This window comes from Cibotium barometz, chromosome 30 (assembly GCF_041138505.1).
Source record: "Cibotium barometz isolate CiBa-2024 chromosome 30, ASM4113850v1, whole genome shotgun sequence".
NCBI lineage: Eukaryota > Viridiplantae > Streptophyta > Polypodiopsida > Cyatheales > Cibotiaceae > Cibotium > Cibotium barometz.
The window spans coordinates 30,263,107-30,282,911 of record NC_141075.1 but is presented as its reverse complement, the minus strand read 5'-3'; the positions used below and the strand labels follow the sequence as shown (position 1 = coordinate 30,282,911).

Genomic DNA, 19,805 nt, shown 5'->3' with positions numbered 1-19,805 from the left:
TTTGAGTTCTCAGATCATCCTCAATCTGATGGCCAGACTGAAAGAGTGAATCAAATTTTGGAGGATATGCTCCAAGCATATGTATCCAAAAGACAGAGTTCATTATGTTAGAGTTTGCATATAACAGTACTAAGCATACGAGTACAGGTTTTAGTCCTTTCATGCTTATGTATGGTTTTTAACCTAGATCACCTGTTACAGTGGGATTCTCAGGACTTCACATGATGCAACACGTAATTTTTTGCAAGATATGCAAGAAATGTTACAAGTTGCGAAGGAATCTATTAGAAGTGCTCAAGATCGAGACATATTTTATTCTAATAGACATTGTTCACCCAAAGAGTTCTCTGAAGGAACGATGGTGTATTTGCGAGTTCCGAAAGATTCCGAGACTTTACGTACAGGTCGATCTCCGAAATTATCCCCTAGATACTGTGGACCATTTCGTATTACACGACGGATTGGTTCAGTTACATATGAATTGGAACTGCCTTCTCATGTGAAAGTTCATCCTGTATTTCATGTGAGTAGACTTAAGGAAGTACTGGGTGGAACAGACCAGTTAGTTACTCCTCAAGAAATCATAGATGTCAAAGGCATGACATTTGTTCCACACAAACCTGAAAAGATTCTTGGATTTCGTGAAAGAAGATTGCGTAATACGCTTATCACAGAATACAAGATCAAGTGGAAGGATCGTGTTGAGGAGGACACTACATAGAAGACATTGACTACTCTTCAGAGAGATTACCCTGGCTTTTTAGTGAGCTCAAGAGTGAGCTCTTAGAGGAAGGGAAGTATGTCATGTGCACAGTGTGTATCTACCATGTGCTACACGCACACAAGACTAGCTTCGAGGTTTGGGGAAGCTTGGAGCTAGGCAGGCTAATTGGCGACCTGAGTCAGGGATAGACTAACGGGCGGGAACCCCAAGTATGGACGGGCGGGCGCCCAAGTGTGGACGCCCGATGACCGGCCAAGAGCCTATAAAAGGGTGGCCAAGGTTAGTCATTAGTCATATAGAGTCTCCCGTGACTTTGTGAGAGCTCTATGGTCAGGAGCCTGGATCTAGTGCAGACGTGCACCTGCTTCATGGAGCCGAGGCCCGTGAGGGTAGCTTCGTGGCAGTATGGGACGTCACGACGTAGAGATTGGTCGGTACGTCCATCTAGTTAGCTCAGCTCGTGGCTCGGTGGGGACAGCCAAGACTTGTGGGCTTGCCCACGGCTGTCAAGGTTGGGACGTGAGTCAGGCCTGCACCCCCGTCATGTTTGTTCGTTTGTTTGCAGGTTTCGAGTCTTGTACCAGGAGCGTTCTACGAGGAGATCCTATGGGGATTTGCACATAAAGCCCAAATGCTGTCCTGAAAGCAGTTTTATGTACATCCTCAGGCACTACACGCACTTGATGATACCCACTGCTTCATGATCTCTTTTTGGAATGCATTTACACGATAGGCTGGCCTATTAGGTGGTAAGCTACCCGGCACAAGATCAATGCGATGATCTTCCGGTCGTACGGATGGCAACTCATTTGGTAACTCATCAGCAAAACAATCATTGTACTCTTGCAAGAATTTCAACCTATCATTACTAAAGTGTTTACATGTACATTATTTTCCTCAACATGATCCCGTACAAAAATCAAGTACACAAAAACACTCTTTTTCATTACTTTCTTAATTTGTACATGAGATACAAGGGGAATGGTATCACCCTCTTCACCAACATCAATTACATGCTCTTGGCCTTCATGCATGAAGGTGATCCTGTTAAGCCTTGCACGCATCAATACGTGTATGCCAAGGCTTTCCAAGCAATACATCACAGCCATTCAAAGGCGCCACAAGAAAATCCTCATGATCCACATAGCCTTGAATGTGTATGCGCAACTTGCCAATAATAGGCATGACCTGCACTTCTCTACCAACAAAGGCAGCCCCTGCTTCAATTTGAGGACCCATGTTCTCCACTTCAATACCCAAAGCAGCTGCCATCTGTGTAGATATGAAGTTCTCAATTGCACAATCATCAAACATGAACAAAGCGGGCTGATCCTTAATCTGTCCCCAAGCTTTACATACAACCCTGTCTTTGCTATCATGTGAAGTGTTGCCCTGCACATCCGGAACCATATGCACATTAGGCTTTGTTGCATTTACATTATCATGCTTCTTCTTGTTTGGGCATGCCTTTGCAATATGCTCGGTGCTACCACAAGTAAAGCCTTTCACTTATATATTGCTTTTTCTGCTCCGGAGTGAGACCATAGTCTCTCACTTTGAAGGGACGCTTCTTAGTAATGTTATTTTCAGCCTTTGGACCATTTTTATCTGGGTTTTGGTCCTTTTTAAGTGGCTGTCCATTATTTTGCAGGTTTTGGACAGCCCTCTCTTTGCCTTAAAATGAGGGTTTAGCCTTGTTGGATCGACTCAATTTGAGTTCCAATTGCTCAGTGGCACCGGCGGCTTCGATTAGTTAGTGTAAGGTGTGACCAAGATACATTTGTAGTCCCGCTTTGTACACAGGTTGCAATCCCAATTGAAACCTTCTCTTCCTTTCCACCTCGGTGACATGCATAAATGGAGACACCTCCAAAAGCACTTTCCAAAACTTTTGTACATATGCATTCACTGATTCCCTCTCATTTTGCTTCAACCAATCCCACTTCATTGTTATCTCATTCAATGCATTGGGAGGCAAGAATTGAGCATAGAACCTCTCTTTGAACTCTTCCCATGATCTAACAGGATTCGGTGAGAGCTTCTCCATGAGCCACCAATGGGCAGCAGTGCCTTTCATAAACATGCTTACATGCCGGATCATGGATTTCTGAGTGAAATCCTCATCACTGAAAGCAATATCAAACTGGGCAATAAAAGCAAGTGCCTTTGATGATGGGGAGAAACCTAAATTAGGGTTTAGAGATCATTCATGGGAGACATACACAGAGAAGCAAGGGAGAGAGAGAGAGAGAGTTGTGGGGATAAGTCAACTCATGAAAAGCATGAGTGTGTGACTCCCCTATCACACATGTATATTGCACTAGTACACATAGTGCACTTAGTACATTAAAAGTACTAAGTGTACTATGTACTATAACTTATGGGCTTGTACACACTATAAGGGTGGGCATAACGCCTTTACCCCAACAACCTCCCACTTAAAGGCAAAGTGCCCTTAAGTAAAGGAAAAGAAAAAATCAGCATGTACATGATAATATACAAGGCCATATCAAGGCTGAAAATGGCCTCATCCAATGCCCATCAAGTGTCTGCAATGAGCAAACCGCTCCGGAGGCAAACTCTTCGTCAACAGATCAGCCGGGTTGTCATCCGTATGAATCTTAACAAGCTGAATTTGCTTGTTCTCTATCACCTCTCTGATGAAGTGATACTTCACATCCACATGCTTCGTCTTTGCATGAAAGACAGGGTTCTTTGCCAACTGAATGGCACTCTGACTGTCACAATGCAACAATGGAATATCCCCTGTATAGCCCAAATCAACCACTAACCGAGATAGCCATAATGCCTCCTTGCAAGCCTCTGTGGCTGCAATATACTCGGCCTCTGTAGTAGATAAGGCTGTGCACTTCTGCATCCTGGATATCCATGACACAGCACCTCCTGTGAATGTAAATACATAACCGGTAGTAGACTTCCGGTTATCTGGATGACCGGCATAATCCGAATCCGTGTAACCATGCACTAATGCATCCTGTTTGCCAAAGCAAATGCACAAATCCTGTGTGCCCTTCAGGTATCTCATGACACCTTTCACTGCTTCCCAATGCTTCTTGCCAGGGTTGGCCATGTATCTAGAAACCACTCCCACTGCAAATGCAATGTCCGGCCTAGTAGCAACCATGGCATACATGAGACTGCCACAAGCTGAAGCATACGGAATCTTGGCCATATCAGCCCTGTCTCTATCTGACTGTGGGCTGTCCATAGCACTGAGTTTCACATATGGAGGCAAAGGAGTACTAGCTTTCTTCCCCCCGTCCATATTGAACCTCTGCAAGACTTTGCCAATGTATTCCTTCTGAGACAAATACAACACATGCTGATTTCTGTCCCGAAGTATCCGCATACCCAAGATGTGATTTGCATCACCCAAATCCTTCATATCAAAGGTTTCATGCAGCCTCTTCTTCAAAGCATCAATCTCTTTACGAGATTTCCCGGCAATCAACATATCATCAACATACAAAATGAGAATCAATAGACTGCCATCCAAAGCTTTCTTGGTGTACAAGCAGTGATCTATGTCACTTCTCCTGAATTTCTGTGATTTCATGAATGTATCAAATTTATGATACCATTCTCTTGGTGCCTGTTTGAGCCCATAAAGACTCTTTTTCAGCTTGCATACAAGCTTCTCCTTTCCACTCACTGCATAACCCTCTGGCTGTTGCATATATATCTCCTCATGGAGATCACCGTGAAGAAAAGCAGTCTTCACATCCATCTGAATCAAGTCCAGATCATCATGCGCAACCAAAGCCAATACAGCTCTAAGTGTGGTCATTTTGACCACTGGAGAGAAGATCTCATCAAAGTCCACACCATATTCCTGCTTAAAGCCCTTAGCCACTAACCTGGCTTTGTATCTTGGCTTTGCATCTGATGCAACTTTGAGCCTGTAAACCCACTTGCATGGCAAAACCTTCTTGCCTGCAGGCAAATGCACCAACTTCCATGTTCCATTTTTATGCAGAGAATCCATCTCTGACTTCATGGCACGCTCCCATAGAGCCTTGTCTGCCCTCTGTAAAGCCTCCTTATAACATGAGGGCTCCCCACAGTCAGTGAGCATCAAGTAGTCAACCCCTGGAACAAACCTGTCAGGGGCTCTGGAGGGTCTAGTGGACCTCCGTACCCAATGACCATCATTTGCAGGTTGCTGTCCAGCCTGCATATCACCCATTGGTGGCTCCTGTTCCATGCCATAAGGCTGAAAAATCATGCCCGGTATATCCTCCAACTGTGGTATATCCATAGGGATATCTTCTGCCAACTCTGGCTGTCCATTTGGACCATTTTCAGCACCATTTAAGGGCTGGTTTTCCTGCTGTAATGGCTGATTTACAGCCCTTTGTTGTTGTCCATGATGTCCATCATCATCAAAGATGACTCTGCCAGGCTCCTGTTGCCTTGCAGGCTCCTTATACATGCATGTTTCATCAAAAATGACATCATTGCTGCGTATGATCTTTCTATTCATGGGATCCCAAAGTCTATACCCCATTTCACCTCTGTCACCATATCCTAGGAATATGCATTTGTGAGACTTAGGATCAAGTTTGGTGCGCATTTCCCTGCGTATGTGCACGTACGCAACGCAACCAAACACTCTCAAGTGCTTGTATGACGGAGGCTTCCCTGTCCATACTTCTTCTGGCACTTTCCCACCAAGCCTCGTGTTAGGTGACCTGTTTATAAGGTGAACGGCTGTCATAACAGCTTCAGCCCAAAAACCATGAGGTAATGCAGCATGTGACAACATAGAACGGACCTTCTCCTGTATGGTCCTGTTCATCCTCTCTGCTGTCCCGTTTTGTGGAGGATCATAAGGAGTAGAGAGCTCCCTCTTGATGCCTTTAGCATCACAAAAGTCCTGAAACTGTTTGGACGTATACTCTCCACCATTGTCGGAACGCAAAGCCTTCAGTGTTTTGCCAGTTTGATTCTCAACAAGAGCAACAAACTTCTGAAACACTGAGAATGTATCACTCTTCAAGCGAAGAGGATAGACCCACACCTTGCGTGTGGCATCATCAATAAAAGACACAAAATATTTTGCACCTCCCAAAGAAAGCTGAGGCATCTCACATACATCTGTATGCACAAGCTCTAACTGAGCATCTTTCTGTCCAAGAGCTTTCTTATGGGGGCACTGTAGTTGCCTACCATATATACAATGCTCACAAAACTGAAAACTTGAAAACTTGAGAGAAGGCAAGTAACCCAAACGAGACAATTGCTCCATTCCTTTGACACTCATGTGTCCCAACCGGCTATGCCACATAGAAATTTCCGGCAGCTCGGTTGCATTTACATTAGCATGGTGACAAACACCTGCATGCATAAAGTAAAGAGTGTCCACCTTAGAGCCTCTGGCAACAACCAGTGAGCCCTTACTAATCTTCCACTTTCCACTACCAAATGTGGTAACATAATCAGCATCATCAAGCTGTCCAGTAGAAAGCAGATTCTTCTTGATCTCAGGCACATGCCTGACATCATGGAGCATAAGCTGTGAGCCATCTGAAAATACAAGCCTCACATCACCTCTGCCAAGTATCTTGCATGCATGGTTATCACCCAAATAAACCACTCCTTCATTGCCAGCAGTGTACCTGACAAACAAGTCTCTGCAACCTGTGACATGAAAGGAGGCACCTGAATCAATGATCCATGAGTGCATACCATGACCACCTGTAAGAAGTGAATGGGCATCAAGTGAAGACGTAAAGAGGACCTCATCCTCACTGCCACCTGCATGTGACACATTGATTTCTTCGATCTTGACTCCACTTTTGCCCTTTGGCTTTACATCTTTGGCTTCATCCTTCTCTTTGTCTTTGCCTTTTCCCTTTTCTTTCTGATCATTTTTCCATTTGTAGCATTGCTTTTTAATGTGTCCCTTCTTGCCACAATAATGGCATTCCAAATCCTTTTTGGAGCGAGACTTGCTCCTTCCCCTTTCTTGGCTTTTCCCCCTTTGCTGGGATCTCCCACGTGCATTCATTGCATTGGACTTTCCAACAGAGTTGTTTTTCCTGTTCATCTCTTCTTGAAGAAGAGCACCCTCAACATCTGCATATGACAGCATAGCATGCGAATTGCTAGTGGCTGTCCTGAATGTGTCCCAACTCTCTGGCAAAGTGCATAACAAAAAAGTGGCTTTGAACTCATCGTCCATTGCCAACTTTTGATTTATAACCTGGCTGACAATACCATTAAACTCATTGAGATGGGCTGTCATAGAAGCCCCTTCCTTCATCTGAAGGCCTATGAGTTTCTTCAACCAATACACTTTGCTTGAGGCACTTTGTTGGGCATACAAGTCCTGCAATCTCTGCCACATTCCCCAAGCTGTCTTCTCTTCACGAATGCTGAAAAGTAATGAGTCTGACACAGACAACATGATAGTAGATCTTGCCAGCTCATCCATATCTTCCCACTCTTCAGCTGTAAGAGAAGCGGACATCACACCCCTTTCTTTGATAGGCTTATGTTGCTTTTTCTGAAGCAACACATTGTAGCACTGGGTTTGCCAAATATCATAATTATGCGAGCCTTCAAGCTTCTTGATGTGAAGCAATGAAGAGCTCTCACCTGTGGTTGCCATAACAATATGCAACCTTTAATGCCTGACTCCCTGCAAATGTGCAAACACTGCACCCAAGATGTGCAAACACTGCACCCAAAGCACACAAAGTGCTCACGAATGTTCTCCCAAGCTTTATCTCCCACTGCGGAAGCAAGAATGCAACTTTTCTCCCACTTTTTGTGATGAAAACACCAAAATCTGGTTGCTGCAGATTTTGGACAGCACCTTGAATGTGCTCTTTTGCCCTTCGAAAGTACTGTACAGCAGTACTAAGCGCTCACCAATGATGTACCAAACCTGTACCGGCAATTTCAGCAGCTGAATTTGAACCTTTTGATCACTCAAAACAGTGTACAGCCATGCCCAAACATGCACAAAGCTGTGCCAAATCTGTACCAGCAGGTACAGTAGCAATAAATGCTCTCCTGGCTGTCCAAATGAGTGAAAATCAGATTTTTACAGTCACGAACACTGCATAAAACAGTCCCGAACAGAAATTGGGCAAAAGCCCCTTGACTGCAAGCTGATTTTTGAGGATTCAAGACATAAATGTCTTGCCTGCTGCTTTGCCAAGCTCAACAAGCATACAAACTTGAAAAGCCCCTTGATTTGAGATCAATTTCTGATCATGCATGGTACATTGACGCACATGAAGGCATCCAGAGTGTTCACGATGCTTCCCCCTGGCCACATATACATCCAATACATGAAAGCCCCTTGATTTACAGGCACATTGAGTGCTTGTAAGGCATCAGCACATTAACCACAGCATCAAATGCGATTGCCTGCATGCAAATCAACCAAATCGGCACAAAAGCCCCTTGATTTGCACTGCAATTTGCTGCAATTTGCTGCAATTTGCCCAAATGTGCAATTTCTCACATCATACAGCATGTATGAGTGCTTAATTGCACAATTACATCAAAAGCCCCAAATTTCGACATCCAATTTCCTGCAAATTGATCCTGATTGTGACCAATGTCACCCAATTTTGCCAATTTTGCTCAAAAATTGAGCAATTGGGCACCTGTACCTGCTCAATTGATAATTGTACCTGCTCAATTGCAAGTCCCAAAAAAAAAATTGAAGCAAAATACCTCGTGATTCTCTGATTTGCAGGCGAGTTTTTGTTGTTGCAAGAAAAGTGGGGTAATGATGATGCTGCTTGTTGTGCAGGTAGGCAATAGCCTTCGCCTAGCGCATCTACGCCCAGCGCTACACGCTTGTAGTCGTGGTGATGGAGCTGTGCGAGGGGGGAGACCTGCTCAAGCATCTCAGGGACAACGACACAATGGGGCTGCTAAAATCCTCCGCCATGACCTGGCTCGTAACGGACTCATTCAGAGGTTTCCACTCTGCAGTGTTGCTGCCCATTATGGCCACCTGAAGGCGCTGATTAATTGCCTGTACATGGGCGGCGTCCCTCTTCAGACTCTCCGTGAGCGAGTCACGGGCGGACAAGCTCTGGGGCTTGGAAGCGGCGAGGCTATCTCGGTTCGCAGCCAGGCGAAAGGCGAATACGTGGCAAAGGGGAGCGAGGTAGCATGGCGTGCCCTCCACGTCGTCGAAGACTCGACAGTAAGAGAAGTCAGCACGCGTGTTCGTTCACCTGCCTTCGCCTGTGTTCAGCGCAGTAGTGGCTGCCCAACGAGTCTTCGCTCCAATGCTCAGATGCCCAACGAGTCTTCGCTCCAATGCTGCGTTGACTGTCCTTGCGCCAGTTGTTGTAGGCGCCTGTGCTCGTGGCTGCTGGGCAGCCAGCCTGGCTGCTGGGCAGCTGGAGCAGCCCACGCTGATGGCTGGGCAGCAGTTGAGCCAGCCCACGCCTACTGGCTGGGTAGAGACCAGAAAAATACAGGCAGTTCTGTCAGAGATTCAGCAGGCGACCAGCTCCAAGAGAGATTCAGCAGGCGACCAAGCTCTGATACCAGTTGATGGGGAGAAACCTAAATTAGGGTTTAGAGATCATTCATGGGAGACATACACAGAGAAGCAAGGGAGAGAGAGAGAGAGAGTTGTGGGGATAAGTCAACTCATGAAAAGCATGAGTGTGTGACTCCCCTATCACACATGTATATTGCACTAGTACACATAGTGCACTTAGTACATTAAAAGTACTAAGTGTACTATGTACTATAACTTATGGGCTTGTACACACTATAAGGGTGGGCATAACGCCTTTACCCCAACATTTGATGCATGTGGTTGCATCTCAACATGTTTCCCCCATGTTTGTCCATTGGAACAGCCCCTGTGACTGAGTGGATTTCTGAGTGAAATCCTCATCACTGAAAGCAATATCAAACTGGGCAATAAAAGCAAGTGCCTTTGATGCAATATTTTCCATGATATGCGTCAAACTTCACAGATTTATCTCCGGCTTTGAAGTCACGAGACTTTGATGCATGTGGTTGCATCTCGACATGTTTCCCCCATGTTTGTCCATTGGGACAGCCCCTGTGAACTGGCATCATTTTAGGACCAAAAGGTGATACATAAGACAAAGATACATGTGCCCTGGGGCCTGTAAGCATGAGGCATGGCTGGCTCCTCAACATGCATTAATGCATTTTCAACCATAGCTTCTCTCACAAGCACACTCAAAGGCATGAGTGGCATGAGAGAGACGCGGAATACCTGCACTGACAAAAAATTGCAACCCATGTTGCATGTGTTGTGCATGCACATTTTCAACCGGCAATGGCATCTGACATACATTTTGACCACTACCATAAACATTGTATCCTTTACGGGCTACATAAGGTATTCCTACATGGCGTGAAGTCACTGATTGTTCCTCTCCCATAGCATGAAGATTCATCCTCTTAGACATAAGTTCTTGTTCAGACACCTGTGGGGATTCCAAGACATGTGAGATGGTTGCCTTTTCTGCATAGGCATCCTCAGTACGAGCCAAGTATGCACGTGCTACATCCCTCGGTTGCACTTGTAACTCTTGAGCAATCATTGCCATTGCATGATCCATATAAGATTCAGCTTTCTTGGCTTTCAAACGGTCATGTACCAATGGATCCTCGCGGCGGTAGAGATTCAATTCTTCTTGTTGTGCATGGAGAAGAGCCTGCATACAAGTAAGTTCAACCCTCAAGACTATAGACTCTTCTTCCTGTATCTTCTCTTTGCCACGGGACGGTTGCCCCACATATTCATGTTCCCTATTGTGCACCACATGAGTTTGCTCATCTTGTAAAGCATTAGAAGCATGCATTTCATTGTCCCTGCCTCTTGTATTAGCATCTCCAACATTCACTGTATGGTTGTCCATAATGTTCTCAGTGTAGAGATAGCTAGTGTTCACAATGATCGTCTCTCACAATAGAAGTGAAAGAGAACCGTATGCTCTAATACCAATGTAACTTGGTTGAACACAATGCTAATCAATACACTTAAATATACTAAGATTTGATGGACACATGCTCAATATAAGAAGTAATTTGCTGAATTGACAAAAGACACACAATGAGCCGGAACGGCTGACCCCTCCCTCAAATAAAGTATATTGATCTTGGGAGCATCAAGTACATAGTGTCATGGACATTTCTAACCAGATTTCCATACCAATGCATATGAATACAGTATTGCAAACAAGTGGTTGTCGATGTAGACTTGCAACTCACACTACCTTCTCAAGTGCCCATGTTCCCTACCATCTGCTCTCTATTGTTCCACCAACACATGGTAGCAACAATCTAAGAGCACGTAGAGCAAGAGAACACTACACAAGGTATGTGATCTTGTAATCCGGTTCCTCCCTCCTGCTACTTGCTTCCATATTTAAGCATACAAGCTTACCAATTGCAAGTAGAGTCGATGACCGCAGAAGTCTTCGCGATGGGAGTCCTTGGACTGATGAGATCTTCGATTTGTCGCATTTCTTCGCGACAAAAGTCTTCAAGAGGATGAAGAGAACCCTGGAAAAGCTTCCCCTATGGTTCAACTTAAGAAAGGAGGGTTGAAATTAGGGTTTTCAGCAAAAAGACTAGAAATTACAACAATAAAGAGAGCTGTTTTGCTGAATTTCAGTCATTGGGAATGTGTAGGAGAGTGATTAGCACCCGGAAACACTCTTGGAAGCTTGAGAAACACCTTAGCAAGCTTGGATATGGAGTTGGGAAGGAGAAAGTGCAGAAAATACAGTCCAAATGTCCTCATGAAAGAGGCGCCTATCTCTTGAGAGAGGAGTGAGGTGGTGAGTTGTCCAGTGTAGGTGGCAGGCAGGTGCTTTGTGGAGCAAGCTAGAGTGGACACATGGCTGGTTACTCCTTTTGTACAAAGGGGATAAGGTCTGGGCGGTGGACATTGGGTTTTGTCCACCTCGAGACATCACTGTGTGTGAACACCGGGCTAGTCATAATTTATAAGTGAGTTTTGGTCGCCCAAAACTTAATGAAGTGTGTACACACTCACTTATAAATTAGTGCTAACTCCTAAGGCTAGGTTTATGACCAATACTTACCACCTATCACATGCCACATAACCATGTCAGCAGACAGTTTCACACGCACGGTTCGTGGGCAGGCGTCCCCTTACCCGGAACTACACATCGGTAAAGCAAGCATGAAAACAGCATGCAATTTCAATTGCAAGCAAGCACGTAAAGATGCTATGCAATGCAGCATTGGTATGGACAATCCCCATTCATGAGACTATACCAAAATAGACGTGCTCCAGGCAAGTACACGAGGCACCAGACCCAATGGAACACCAATCCACCATGCATTTCCGGGCATGTACACAAAGGCACAAGTCCCAACAGAAAGCCAAGTCCACAGTATCACATGAGTGGCATCAATCCCCGGCATATACAACTGCCATGGACACTAGTCCAATGTACATACATGATGAGAAAGCACAGGTGAACCAATTGGGTGGCCAAATGGTGACTGTCCTCATCAATGCATCTTACATCACAAGAGACAGACAATAGTTGGCATACTAGAACAACAAAATGGATGACAGTACGTGGTCTTTCTGTAGACACTCCCATCAAGTATGGGATCAATTTCTAATGGTGATGACAGATGGGATCTCAATGGGCCAGCTCTGTTTTCATGAAATAGGTTCTATATCAAGGCACGGAGAGAGGTGCCTGCCACACGTGAGAACCAAGCAAATATGCACAATATGAGATATAAATGAGAATGAGAATGATGAGCACACCATCCTTCGATGCCCAGCATACTATGAGATTAGATGCTGCTTTCACTGTCTATTTGGATATGGATTTAATCCTCTTTGTCAAATCATAGAGCATTAGAACGAAAGGTATGAGGCACTCTTTCTGCATGAGATATAGAGACACATAGACCAATTCATAAAGGGATAAAGGAGGAAGGAAGAACAAAGCCACTTTTTACATTTTTCTTCGAGAACATTGAACAGTGCCAAGCCCAAAAGCTAGATGATGATGAGGAGAAGCAAGGGCACCAGATCAATGCATCCAAGAGATTGCAACCACAAAGTGTCTCCATTGTGAGGTCCAAACACCTAGCTGCTGCTAGACACCCTACGACCACATCACGCAGAACACATCAAAGACCCAAAGGCCAGTAGAAGAGACCACCCTCCATGCGAAGCCACACTGGGACACCACTCCTCAAGGACAGAGATCAATGCATCAAAAAGAAGCAAGTGCACCAGATCAATGCATCAAGAGATTGCAGCCAAAAAAGTGTTTCCATCATAAGGTCAAAACACCTAGCTGCTGCTAGACACCCTAGGACCACATCACGGAAAACACGTCGACCCAAAGGTCAGTAGAAGGGACCACCCTCCATGCGAAGCCACACTGGGGGGGACACTCCTCAAGGACAGAGGACCATTTTTAATCTTAAGATTGAATTCCCCTTGTGTCTGTCGCCAGACGAGGTCTTGCGCTTAGAAACCCTACCGCTTTGACATATCATGCCTTGTCCATCCGTGTCTACTTAGAATACCTCACAGTTTCCATCTAGTTTTCATTTTCCATTGTGCTTTGTTTAGGCTATAGGAGATGCCCTCCTATGCATTTCCCACCATAGCACTCACATATTGTATCATCATTGGTTTCATGAGCCATTTCAGCCCCGAAAGACATTAATCTCTCTCTCTCTCTCTCTCTCTCTCTCTCTCTCTCTCTCTCTCACACACACACACACACACACACACACGTGACACTCATGCATGCCTGCCCTAAGAAAAGGAACCTTATATTAGAGATTTCACTAATGCAGTGCCCTAATCAGACTTTTGCAAAATGTGGAGGACAGTTGTTCACCTTGCAGGGCTAAACACAGCAACCTCTCCACGGTCTCCACAGACCCATCCACAACAAGGTCCCCAACCAAGGACCTTGTCATAGCCTCTTCCACAGGAAGACCTGTTAGCTCTGCAACCTTGGCGTTCCATCCATTGATAAATCCGCCTGCATCAACAGCAAATATAGGTGCAGTAGCAGTTTCAATCAACCGGACCATTTCGTTTGCAACAGTGCTCAACTCATCCATTCCTCGAAGCTCCAGATCATTCAACCGTGCATGAATCATAGTTTTCCCATCACTGTCATCTATATCTTGAAAAGATCCCCGAAGAATTAATTGTAATGAGTGGATGGCATCCATCTCCACATCTTCCCATGGCAAGCTTCTCCTCTTCACCACCTCCAAAAAGGCCTTGAAAGAAGACCTTGGGTGCATCTTCCTGCCATCATCTCTGTCCTCAGGAACATGTTTAGCACCACCCCACTTTATCTCATTTGCAGTGTGAGATCTGAACCAAAACAAAAAATCCCTGGGTGTGATCTTAGCAGCAGCCATTCCACAAACGGCATCTCCCAATGCAGCTGCACCAGGATAGCCTGCATCAGCAAGACTGTCAGTACTCAGACCTGTAGAATCCTTATGCATGTCTAGAAGCCACTCTGCAAGATCCTTGATCTGAGACTCTGTTGGAGTTGTTCCAAGAAGCCAATACTTTTTCCCATAGTATAAGGCAGCGCCATCACACTTCACAAGATCCATGATATTGGGAGACTCTGAAACAATCCCAATCGGTGCATCTCTGAGGAGCATGTCACACAAGAGAGTTTGAGTGCGCAAGATGTGCTTCTCCCGCATCTGCCCAGCAAGCTCCACTTCCATGTTCAATTGAAGGCCAAATACCTGCATCAGAAACTCACAGGCAGACCTCAGAGGGAATGGAACAGCTCTTGGTGTGGTGTGGTGACATACTACCAGGCCCCAAAGCTTCCTCATCTTGGGCTGATGAGTTCGATTTTTGCCAGTGTCTTCCTCGTTGTCATTGACTATCACTGCCATTGCCAAGGAAGCAATAGACCCCATGTTAGCCATGTATTGGCTATGGCATCCATGAGGGGCTCGCAAAGTGGAGCCAGCTAAGCTAATTGGCTGCCTGAGTTCACTATCTTGGAGAACTCTAACTGGGATTGCACGGCAATCACGTATCATTCTGACCCTGTTTTTCATGAAAAGAAAGCGAGATGCCTGTGGGATGTCAGTGGCCGGGTAATGCAAACCAAGGTAGGGTTCCAAATCAGACTTTCGAATCTCTGCCACAACCTCACCATGCTCATCTTCATGGAACTTGTATGCCATCACTCGATCATAACCTGTGAGTTCACGAACTTCTTCCACAACAGAGTCGCACAGTAGGCTGATGTCCCCTACCGGAAGGGCCTGCAATCTGGAAATGGCCTTGGCAGCAAGCTTGTGAGATTGGAGAGCACCTGCAGCTGACACTGCCATGTCAGCAGCTCTCACTGGCTCAAAATCCATCACCAGTCCAACATCAATGCGGTGGACAACTGCATTAAAAGGCTTGCCAGAGCTTCTGCAGTGTACCGCGATGGGGTTGAGCATTGAAACGTCCATGGCTCCAGCAGCCTTCTCAAGGGCAGCAGCACTGGCCGGGGTGAACAGGGTGCGGGCATCAGTGCCGATGCCAAGTACTTCATGCATGCCGACACTAGGTACCGCCTGAGGTACAAGGTCAAGCATCTCAGGAGCATTCTCGCTGAAAGCAAGCACTAGGAAGCTGCGCTCCTCGACGGCCAGCATGCAGCCAAAGGGCTGTATAAGGCCACCCCTCTGCATGCGCTGCAGGTACGCTGTTACTGCCTGTGCAGGTACACTCTCCCGGCTGGCATCAATGGAATGTTTGTAGTCGAAGGAGCTGCCGGTGTCACCAGACTGCTCGAAAACAGCATGCAGCCTGGCATCTGCGGTGGTCTGCGCCACAGCGCGCCAGTTCTGCCTTGATCTCTGCACACCGCTGCCAGAGGAAGACTGGTTAGTCATCATGGTTTTGGAAGACATCTTCCAGGATAACCTCCTTCCAAAACAGCTAGACACTTATGGCATGCCCTAGCCTCCTAGACTGGTTGTGGTCATCATCATCACAAGCCTTGGAAGACATAAACTCCCTTCGCTCCCTAAACACCCTGAACAGTCATGCAATTGCCTCCAAGACTGGTTATAATAATCATGGCCTTGGAAGACATCTTCAGAACAAACTGAAAACTGCCTTTCGCTTCCCCTCCTGCGCACAAGCCGAATGGCTAAAGGATAGAAGCATACCCATGCATCATAGCCTCTCTGTTACAGAACAAACCTCCCTTATGCTTCCCCTCCTCTTGCAAACCAATTTGGAAGGCATTTCACAGAACAAGCTCCCTTCTGCTTGCTTCTCACTTACACAACAGCAGAATAGCTAAAGACTTGTGGCATTCCCTTGCCTCCGAGACTGGTCTCTTCTGCTTCTTCCCCTCTTCTGCCGATGATGGCATGCCCTCGCCTCCTTTGCGATGGCGTCCTACCTGAAGGAGGTATGCAATCAATTAGCAGAAAATTGAGGCTTTTCTCCCACTGGAGGGGCGAATAGAGCTCCCGAAGGGCTACTAAGAGAAGGCAGGCACTGCATAGCACGACAGACGCGGTCAGCGGTGGCGGTGCGGGAGGCTCAACATCGCTAACGGCGAGCTTTACTCTGGTGAAATGGGTGGCGGACCCGCAGTGCTGGGCGGACGCCACTTTCGGCCACGTCATCAACGACACATGCGCTTGTGTGTACCCTTCGGCAAATAAACGATCATTGCAATATCTAAATTTGGAAAAATACCGGGAAAATTTTGCAGGGCTTATCCACTCAATGACTGACCTGTCGCCTGCGGTTCGCTTCCGTGTGACCCCCACCCATCCTTTCACGTGCTCCTTGTACTTCCTATTCATAGATTAAAAATATAAAAAAACATCATCTTGCCTTTTGCTTAGGGCCTTTACACATGATTATTCAAAACATCGTTTCGCATGGCCGATCGACGAGCATTTAAGCTCTTGCAATACTTCTACAAAATTGGAGTCATTTAGGGCCTTTACATTTGCACATGACCATTGACATCGTCATCTTCCATTGCAAAGCTTTATAGGCTCTCCATGAAAGATTTTCCCTCCCTATGTTTAAGCAATGTGTGAAGGGCCTTGAAAAAGTAAGTGCAATAAGTAAGGGTAGTTACTTTTCTCTTAGACATTCCAGCATGTATACTACGTAAGCCCTTTCTTAAACAAGAATAAGAACTCATGGAAGCGAGTCGTGTCTCTGTGAAGAAGAGGCAAGCTACTCATGGGTCTCCATGCATAAGAGTGAACCTTCAACTAGCAAGCATATAATGATCAACTGCAGCTCATGTGAACCTTCTAATCATAAGAGAATGAGCCTTGAGCTCCCAAAAAAATAAATAAGAGTAGGAGGCATACTTCAAAAGCAAGCAATAAATAACAAAAAATAAATTATTAAACAAGAAAAGATTGATCCTTCAACACATGATTAAGCTATGGACTTAAGTAATTAAAACTACTCCAATCCCAACTTTAAGAAAAAACTTAAGTAAGCAATGCCTTCAGCTCATGAAGATAACAAAAAGCAAGCTTTCCATTAGAGATAGCATTATGCTCATTAGCTTACCAAATCACCTATTGCTAATTGAATAAGCTTAGTGGGTTCAAATAAAACTACTCCAATCCCAACTTTAAGAAAAAAAACTCAAGCAAGTAAGCAATATCTTCGGCTCATGAAGAGAACAAAAAGAAAGCTTTCCATTAAAGCTTCCATGCCTACGAGAAAAGAGCATTGGGCTCATTAGCTTACCAAATCACCTATTGCTAAATAAATAAGCTTAGTGGGTCCACAAAATCACTATTAGAATGCTTAAACAAGCATTGCCTAGAAAGCATTGGGCTCATTAGCTTACCAAATCACCTATTGCTAAATAAATAAGCTTAGTGGGTTCACAAAACCACTATTAGAATGCTTAAACAAGCATTGCCTAAATCTCTTATGAAGAAGAGAGAAAAGCAAGCTTTCCATTAAAGCTTAACATACACAAGAGAATGAAGCATGGCTATATTAACCAATGAATTCACCCATTGCTAATTTATTTAGCCTAGTGTGTTCGCAAAATCAATGCTTAAGCAAGCATTGCCTTCAACTCATGGACAAGAGAAGAAACCAAGCTTTCCATTAAAGATTGACATACACAAAGAGATTGAAGCATTTGAGCTTAATAGCCCACCAAGACTTTAATATTTTTCTTAGCTAAATGGCTCACAAAAACCATGAGAAGTAAATGCTTTTTTCTAAGAACAAGAAGCCTATATTTATTACTAAGAGCCTAAAACCATGCTTAATGAACCCCAATAGCTTAGCTTTTGATGGGGAAAAATATGGATCGTACCTTATATGGAGGTACAGGGAGATTGGGCTACCCAAGCTTGGAGGAGAAAAGCACACAATGCATATGCAAAGAGCAATTTTCTCACGTAAAAGAAGGTAAAGAGAACTTTAGGCTTTGCAAGGCTTTATTTATAGGCAAACATTAAAGTGCCTTGTAGTCACCACCTTATTTAACCCTTCACATGGCTCCTTGTGCTATTCACATGGGCTAGTAACTCTCTCAAAAATGTGTTCTTTCTAGCATTTCGGGCTCCTTTAAAGCTTATCTAGCACATGGGCTAATTCCAATAAGGTTTCCAATGCCCATTTACAAGCTCCAAGTCTAAGGTTCAAAGGTAAGTCATTCTTTAAGCTTTAACCTTAATACTTCTAGGGGATACTAACCAAAACTTGTTCCCACAAAATCCCCACTTTTCAAGGCCTTTTATTCCTAATAATTACAAACCAAGCATAGCTTGGGATTCTCCTATTTGAAGTAGACTCGTTTTAGAGTTATGGGTGAACCCCAAATATTCTATGTCCTTCTTGTTGAAATTACAGCAATGTGATGAGCTATGGTGGATCAAATACTAGAATCAACATCATTAACAAAGTGATTAGCAAATAATTAAGACGTGATTAGTGAGTAATTAGCAAATAGCTTAATGTAGGCATCGATAATAAAAAACCAGCAAATTCTCATTAGGCCAATGCCTCAATTTATAGTGTTTACATCCAAGCATCTAATCCCACTGATTTCTCCTTGATTCACTCCACCTCTTTTGCTTGATTCTCTCCACCTCTTCACTTTTCCCAGAATATCTCCGCACTTCCTAAATCTTCTCATGCTACCCTTTATTTACTCCCAGTAGATTCATCTCACCTTTTCATAGGTTCTTTCACATTTACACATTCTCTTTTACAGCCTCTAACCAAGTAGCACACACCCTATTCACTTGTATATTTCAACACCTCCCCTCAAGTGAATACTCCTAGAACACCTGGACCCTATACCAAGTTTCCCTCTTACTTGATAGTCCGCGAGCGACCAGTGTCTAGCACACCTCCCCTCAAGTTAACTTAGCACACCTGGACCCTGTACCAAGTTTCTCTCTTACTTGATAGCCCGCGACCAGTGCCTCAAGTCCCTAAACTCATAGTCCTTGACACTCTCTCTCTCTATGTGTCCAAGGCTTACTATAGTTGCCCGCGACCTTGACTAAAGTGCTCACACATACATCTACCACGTGGCCTACATCATCGGTGGCTCAGAGGTGGTTTTACTTTGTTGGGGCACGTTACATTGGGTTGTGGGGTCTCTCTCTCTCTCTCTCTCTCTCTCTCTCTCTCTCTCTCTCTCTCTGAGATTTTCACATGGCTCCTCACTCTTTGGAGCCTCACATCTTCTCGTCTTTAGTCTTCTTCTCGTGGGCAGCTTCTCTTCACGCGTCCATGTCTTCCTCTTCTTTCAGTCTTCTTGTGGCAGCTTCTCTTCTCGTGTCCATGTCTTCCTTCAATGCTTCCTTTAGATCTTCTTGGTGTGGATCTTCTTGGTGTGGATCTTCTTCTGGGAAAGAGACCTTCTTCTTCTTTCATGGCTGGGGCCATGAGCTTGTCCGTCAGGTCTTCTTGCACCATGTGAGCAACATGTTTAAATGTTTTGTTGACAGTTCTTTTGGGCTTTTGATGTTTATCTTGTATCATTATGCAATGCAAACCCAAATTTATGTGGGAGGTCTT

At 44.9% G+C, this 19,805-nt stretch overlaps 1 protein-coding gene across 2 annotated transcripts in view; it reads right to left on the bottom strand.

The window, feature by feature from the left end:
- The window catches only part of LOC147621373 (phytochrome 2-like), a 57,768-nt gene extending 41,303 nt beyond the window's left edge, over window positions 1-16,465 (bottom strand). For both annotated transcript variants that reach the window (XM_086824113.1, XM_086824114.1), the window contains exon 1: window positions 13,618-16,465. In XM_086824113.1, coding sequence (XP_086680239.1) covers window positions 13,618-15,673 — 2,056 coding nt within the window. In that variant the 5' untranslated portion in view covers window positions 15,674-16,465. The remainder of the gene's footprint in view (window positions 1-13,617) is intronic.
- Between the last annotated feature and the right edge of the window lie 3,340 nt (window positions 16,466-19,805).